The sequence below is a fragment of the Perca fluviatilis genome, chromosome 10 (assembly GCF_010015445.1).
Source record: "Perca fluviatilis chromosome 10, GENO_Pfluv_1.0, whole genome shotgun sequence".
In the NCBI taxonomy this organism is placed as follows: Eukaryota; Metazoa; Chordata; class Actinopteri; order Perciformes; family Percidae; genus Perca; species Perca fluviatilis.
Genome location: NC_053121.1, coordinates 35,811,046 through 35,818,545, shown reverse-complemented (window position 1 = coordinate 35,818,545; position 7,500 = coordinate 35,811,046). Strand labels below are relative to the sequence as shown.

At 41.9% G+C, this 7,500-nt stretch overlaps 1 protein-coding gene across 2 annotated transcripts in view; it reads right to left on the bottom strand.

Moving 5' to 3' along the window:
- Window positions 1-7,500, bottom strand: part of LOC120566648 (protocadherin-1-like) — a 34,724-nt gene that overhangs the window by 18,977 nt on the left and 8,247 nt on the right. The window contains exon 1 of one of the 2 annotated variants that reach the window (XM_039813213.1): window positions 4,760-4,842. The exons of the other annotated variant lie outside the window; for it this stretch is intronic. Within the exon in view, the coding sequence (XP_039669147.1) occupies window positions 4,760-4,803 (44 nt within the window). The 5' untranslated portion in view covers window positions 4,804-4,842. Of the gene's footprint in view, window positions 1-4,759; window positions 4,843-7,500 lie in introns of those variants that run through there. 2 annotated transcript variants of the gene reach the window in all.

The window sequence follows — 7,500 nt, the reverse complement described above, 5'->3', positions numbered from 1 at the left end:
CTGTTTAACTCCACATACTGTTGTGTTGATTTAGTTTATTGTCAAAACCTTCGCTTTCTTCCGAGTCGACCAAAAAAGGTCACCGCGGTGGGTCCGTTGTAATTGGACAACGTTCAACTTGTCGGTTCTGTCAGCTCATCGTCCTGATATCAAACATCTGGGAGCATTAAAACGGTAGGGTGAGTCAGTGGAATATAATATAAATTGGAAATAGTCCATAGGTGTAGTCATTTGGGTTTTGGTTTCCCTATGAAGAATTTCTTGTAAAAAAAAATTCATTTTGTAGACCTGATGTTCAGACAAGACACTGCTAAAAAAAAAAAAAATACTAAAGGAAACACAGTCATGGTTTCTGTAAAGATCCATTTGGAAACAGAAAATGAAATTGGGCAATACTGAAATCCACAACTTGTGCAATCACCCAAAACTCACACTTCAACCAGTCACCCACAGCCGTGATTCACTGCCTTTAGCTCACGGCCGACATGTGAAATGTGAATTTCGCGGCCTCTAATGTAAACTGTAACATGTGGTATCAGAGCACAAAGCTCTCGGAGTCGTGAGGAGTTTGAGAGCGGGTCAAATGTCAGGAAATAGTACCCAAAAAAAAAGAAATAATAATAATCAAAGTGTAGTGAAATCCTGTTGACATGTTTGTTCACATGTAGTGTGTGCTGTGTGTGATTTTTTGTGTGCTGTGTGTGTTTTTGTGTGTACTGTCTCCTCGGGGACGGCCCCGGGTGAACCAGAGAGCATCCTTTTTCCCACAGTCTGAAACTTTCTCACCACTGTGTGTGTGTGTGTGTGTGTGTGTGTGTGTGTGTGTGTGTGTGTGTGTGTGTGTGTGTGTGTGTGTGTGTGTGTGTGTGTGTGTCTCTATATATGTGTGTGTGTGAGTGAGTGAGTGAGTGAGTGAGTGAGTGAGTGAGTGAGTGACTGTGTGTGTGTCTCTGTATGTATGTGTGTGTGTGTGAGTGAGTGTGTGAGTGCAAGTGAGTGTGTGTAAGTGAGTGTGTGTGTGTGAGTGTGGGTCTCTGTATGTATGTGTGTGTGTGTGTGTGTGAGTGAGTGTGTGTGAGTGAGTGTGTGTGTTGTGTGTGTGTGTGTGTGTGTGTGTGTGTGTGTGTGTGTGTGTGTGTGTGTGTGTGTGTGTGTGTGTGTGTGTGTGTGTACAAAGAGGCCAAGCCAACAAGCAGCTGGAACCAGTTTTTGTGTTTGTGTTTAATACAAAGACATTGGAGTGCAAAATAAGGACAGAAACATTTCTAAGGACAGAAACATTTCCATGTGCAAGGAGCCCGTAGGGCTGCACTATATGAGGAACATATATGAGATATGTGATAAATACGTTGACTATCGCAATAACGATATTACTGGCGATACATAAAGTGTTCTCAGTTCTGTTGCTTTCAGTATTCTGCTAAAATACAACAAACTGCTGGTTGAATTTAAGACAAACGAAAGGAAATAGTTCCCAACAAGAATTTATTGAACAAATTGAACTTTGAATTGAACATGAGTGTCTTTTACGCGATGTGATTATTGCGAGTGTTTGCCCGTTTTATGGTCGTGTAGGAGGCTCCGCGCAGAGGTTTCGCCGTAGCCTACCGCAAGTGGCCTGGTGTTTATACTTGTGCGCTGGTGTGTGTGTGTGGGGGGAGTGTGTGGTAGAGCGAGGGAGAAGTGAGAGAGTGACGGCGATTACAGAGGGGTCTGTGGGGGGTACGCTGTCGATTCTACGCAGAAGCATAAAACGACCTTAAGTGTTTAGCGGTTTGACTCCGAGTGTCTACTGTAACGGGCGAGAGACTAACGACTAACAACAGAGGACACACAAAGAAAGAGAGGGGGGGGGGGTGTGTGTGCCGTGACAACCGTTCTCGTCTGTACATAACAAAGCAGCTTAATGGCCCTGTTCACCCCCGCTGTGTAACTCACTGTTGATATTCAGAGTGTGTCTGCATGTTAATGTCCCACCTGCATCACACCGTTCTAACTAATGTACATTACAGTACATTAGAAAGACGAGCTGTAGAGCTAGAGCTGCAGCTGTAAAAGCCACATTAATGTTTATTAAACAAACTTAAAATAAGAAATATGTATCCAGCAGTCACATTATCCTCCACATAGATATGATAAACAAATAAGCCAAATAACTAACACAAGGTAATCCAACTAGGGCTGCAACTATCGACTAGGGCTGCAACTATTTTCTGGATGAATCGATTAGTTGTCTGGTCTCTAAAATGTCAGAAAATTGTGAAAAACGTCGATTAGTGTTTCCAAAAAGCCCGAGATGACGTCGTCAAATGTCTCGTTTTGTCCACAACTCAAAGATATTCAGTTTACTGTCACAGAGGAGAGAAGACACTAGAACAATATTCACATTTAAGAAGCTGCAATCACACAAGTTTTCATAAAAAATGACTCTGACTGATCAAAACACGCACACGCAACTATCAAAATAGTTGGCGATTAATTTAATAGTTGACAACTAATCCATTAATCTTTGGAGCTCTATATCCAACCTGAAAATACACTGAAGTCAGTTAAAACCTCTCTGGGGTCTCTTAAACCCCAAACATCAGAAACATACTGTCAGTGACGGACTGGCCATCTGGTATTTGGGCAAATGCCAGAAGGGCCGCACCCCTATGGGCCACTACTGTCTTTTATGCACGCAGCCACAGATATTAAGATTGTACTGCGGCGAGGTGAGTGGAAAGATTCCCTCACAGCTTAGGTTATTGACTAAAATAGGACCGGTGTGTTGCAAATGCCAGGGCCGTTTTTTGACTGCATACTGTACATTATTTATCTGCGAATAACTTTTTTCAAAAGCAAAAAGGGATATATTTGTTGTTAACATGAAATATATCCTATTGTGCTGTAAGAACTATGCTCAATGCCCATTTTCTGAAACTTGTCCAAGTCCAGTTTGTGACAACAGACAGTTTTTAAATGCCGCCACAAGTTGGTCAATAATGTCTGTTAATGTTTCGAGAGATTAGACACTGGATCAATAGACTGCAGCCAGTTTAAGTACACTTCATACTCTGATAGTGATCACTTGGATCAGCTTAGGACATCGACACTACAAACTCTGACATTATTAACCATAGTCTCGCTGTGCCAGACCCTCCTCCAAAGCGCGCTGAAGGAGGGTCTGGCTACTCCACACAGCATTCGGGGATGGGAGGAAAACGTGCTCTGGTTTATTGGCATTTCTTTAAACCAATCAGAATCGTCTTGGGCGGCGCTAAACACCGCACAGAGCCGCTGCAAAATAGTCGTGCAACAGAAAACTCAGATTGGACAGATAGTCTAGGTAGCTGTCTGGATTTACCCTGCAGAGGTCTGAGGAGCAGTTAACAGTGGAACGCGAAGGACATAGACTATATTAACCCAAACCCACAAAACCAACTTTCATGCTCAGCTACGGTTGGACAATATGGAAAAAAATAATCTCCAGGAGTACAGGAGTGTCAAACTCAGTGTCTCTAAGGGCCACTCAGGGAAATGAGAATCACACCAAGGACCTGGCTATGAAAACTCTGGTTCTGGGGGGAATTTCTGAGTTGCGTAATTGCAGTATGAAAAACAGTTTCCTGTCTTTTTGGATTTGGCACAGAACTAGTCTAAAGTTATTGTAAACCTAAACTGATATGCGGGCTGGATTAAAATCTGCGACGGGCCGGATTCAGCCCACGGGCCTTGAGTTTGAATCACTAGTTTCAGGTAACGGCACCCTACGGTACCGTCTATTTGCTGGATGGTTTCAAGGTAACGGTCGGTAGCTAACGTTAGCAGATAAGCCCGTTGACAGCGACGCTATTTTTCTTATTTTGGCCCAATGTTTCTGACCGTAGTAGTGGTCACAGTGACTGAAGGTGTGATGTGAGATGCTAAAACGAAACTACACGCTGTTTTCAGGTAATGTTACTACAACGCAACATTACACTTTCAGTCTAAATTCATTACGTAACCGCCCTCGCTGCTGAAACACTGTATATATGTATATGTATATTAACCCAAAACCAACTTACATGCTCAGCTACGGTTGGACAATATGGAAAACACCTCTTCTAGTACATTTGATCTAATATCAAATTTGGATGTGGATACGTACTGTATATTAGGGGTTGACTAATCCATTTATTTTCCCGGCTATTAACGAAACAGATTATTAATTATTCACGTTTTGAATGTTACAAACTCTAAAAATAAAATCTAAAATAGCTTCCTGAAGTTTTAACGTGCTATCAGTTTGTTTTGCAGACTGCTTACAGAGCTGCAGTGGAGCCAAAGTAGCTCACTTGTTATTCAATTAACCTTATTGGTTATCAGTAAAATAAAACACAGAAACAGATAATCAGCAAATTGCCAAATATCGGCCACGATAATCGGCCAGGCCGATAACTGGTCGATCCCTAACATACACTGTGATAAATTAATCTGAAAACTATTTAAAGATACAAATCCCCAAATTATAGCATCTGTTTTCAGCTCATCTTGTGAAATAAATACCTGACTTTTATCACATTAAAAGTGCAATTAAAAAAAACCCTGTCAATCAAAAATAACACAGTAAAAACAGTCCTAATCCTCGGTTTGCAACTTGTTACACAACGCTTTGATGCAGCTGGAGATATTAAAACTATAGACAACCTTAAACAACACCAAGCTACTTATAAATGCACCATAAAACCAACGTGGTAAGTGACCCTGAACCGGTGAACTGTAACCCTTAACTACTGACCTGTAGCCTGGACGAGCGAGCTGGTTTAAATGTAAAGATCCCATAACGTGAGCTGTTGCTCTTCTCCGTACTCGCTGGTGAACTGCTGATGCATCTCAGTGTTGACCGCATGCTACCCGAGTGGGCGTTAACCGTAAAGTCCAACCAACAGCCTTCATCTCCATAACAAACAGCCCCCTGGGTACTTTACACATGTATACCCACCCCCTCTATTAAAGGGATACTTTAACTGGTACTGTTTTCACTGAAACTTAGAAACAACAGAATCGTACTACATTCTCAATAAGGCTGCTCTATTTTTGAAATCACGATTATTTAACACGATTATAATCACTGACTTTTTGGTAAGACGTTTTGCATTTATTGAACTTGAACAGTGAAACAACCTTAAACTGTGATATTTCCCTTAATACTTTTACCGACACAATAGGAGTTTAATTGCAAAAATGCATTTTTAAACCGATAATATGACGTGACATTTTTGTCCTTTATTTTTACAGGACAGCTGAAGAAATGAAAGGGGAGAGAGAGAGAGGGGGGGGGGGGGATGACATGTAGCAAAGGGCCGCAGGTCAGAGTCGAACCTGGGACCCCTGCGCCAAGGAGTAACCCTCTATACCTGGGCGCCCGCTCTACCAAATGAGCTAACCGGGCGCCCAGCGGTTAGCTCAGGCAAAGAATTTTGCTTCGAGGATTTTTTGTAATCGACTTATTCGAGGAATCGTTTCAGCCCTACTTCAGATTTTTGACGTCGATACATTTTCGATTAATCGTCCGGCCTCACTAGGTACCGAGCAAAATATGTTCAAAAGATGGCGTCACATGTGTGGTTAGATAGTTTCAGATTCCAATCAGAAATCATTACATTTTAGACTTTGGACATTTTAAGTAGTTGTATCCCCTGATGTGAAATGTTTTGGTAAACTCGTGTGTGAAAACCTTCATTAGTACAGAAAATGCTTTAATGAATCACCACCCGGCTTCATCACACCAGTCCGCTGCTGTTTATTTCACCTAATTAGCAAATTGCTTCTTCCTAGAGAAATCTATTTATTGTGAGCGTGTTTGTGCGACAGAAAACAAATAAAAGTCATCAGTGTTACATACAAATGTTACATAATCCCTGGAATCAGTTTTAATTGAAGCAATGTGTTCTATAATTACACGGGAACATTATCAGACCAATTAGAAACCATTACGACAACTCTTTGGTCACAATAAAGCTGGTGGCCAGGAGCCAAACTGGAAACCAGTTCTCAAAGTTTCTCTGTATCCTAGGGCGTGTACTTTTATACCTGGGAGTAGGTATGTCTGTGTGTGTGTGTGTGTGTGTGTGTGTGTGTTCTTTATTATAAATTACAGTAACCTGAATGTCCACATACCAGATCTGGTTTGAATAATACACACACACACACACACACACACACACACACAACACACACACACACACACACACACACACACACACACAGAAAATAAAAAGATGCTTTGATGTCTTTAGATCTCAGAAGGACAGGATGTTCATGGTTGAGGTGAGCTCTCTATTGACAGTCCAGTGTGTGTGTGTGTGTGTGTGTGTGTGTGTGTGTGTGGTCCCTGCACTGCAGCACAAAAGGGGATTACTCTAATGACTCTATTCACTACCATTGTTTGATACAGATTAGCGCACAAACACACACACACACACACACATACACATATGCTCCCTGTTCAGATGCTGCAGCCAACCGTTGCCAAAGCCTTTCTGCTTCCTGACACCACCTGTGTGTGTGTGTGTGTGTGTGTGTGTGTGTGTGTGTGTGTGTGTTGTGTGTGTGTGTTGCATGGATTTATGTTTTGAATGACCACGCTGGAAAATGTGGTGAAAATCACACTGGAAAATCCATAGAGCCGGATGAGACGCCATAATCGTACAAATTGAGACAAAATGTCAGGGTCTGTCTCCATGTAGGTATGTTAATAGGTATTTACTGTATGGAAGCAGGGCCTGAAGTCAGAACATGGCATACTTAAAAGAACGGTGGCAAAAAAACAGTTTCCGAATCTATACGACAGCTTTCCTTTTAAAATACGTTACTTTTTAATTTTTTCCCCCCATTTAACTTACAGACAAAAGAAGCCTTGTTTTCCCAATGTTATTTACACACAAGCAGACAGACAAGAACTTTACCGAGATACAAAAAGTCCCTGAAGTCAGGAACTATCTGATCAAAGAAAACATAAATAAGATTACCTTGGTCTGGACTTTTGCGAAGCCTTGCCCTAGGACTATACAACAAGTGTGACCCTCATTGTCGTGTATTAGCGGTAGCATGCTAGTTGGTTAGTAACCATCTGTTTCAAACTGTATATGCCTGCCGATATTGTGCGGCTGAAGTCGGGTGAAAAACACTTGAAGCATTTCATTTACTGCTTACACAAAACATAGAAATAAATACTTTGGACACCTGTGAGTGACACACACACAGCTCTGGCTCTCCAGACAGGCAGCAGGTGTTGTGTCACAGTTTATGAATGCATCCACACCTTGTGTAAATAGTTTGTGTGCAGCAGCAGAGAGTGGAAGTCATCGGCTGTCCGGGATCAACTGGCGTGGCTTCACAATGACGGTCATTTCCCTGTCAAACAGGAAACCTGACCGGTTTTTAATAGTTTAATGGCCGGTTTCGGTGCATTGTCTCGGTGTTCCCGTCGTGTTTCTTTGTTCGGCCTGAACATCAGACATTATTTGGAATGTGGAA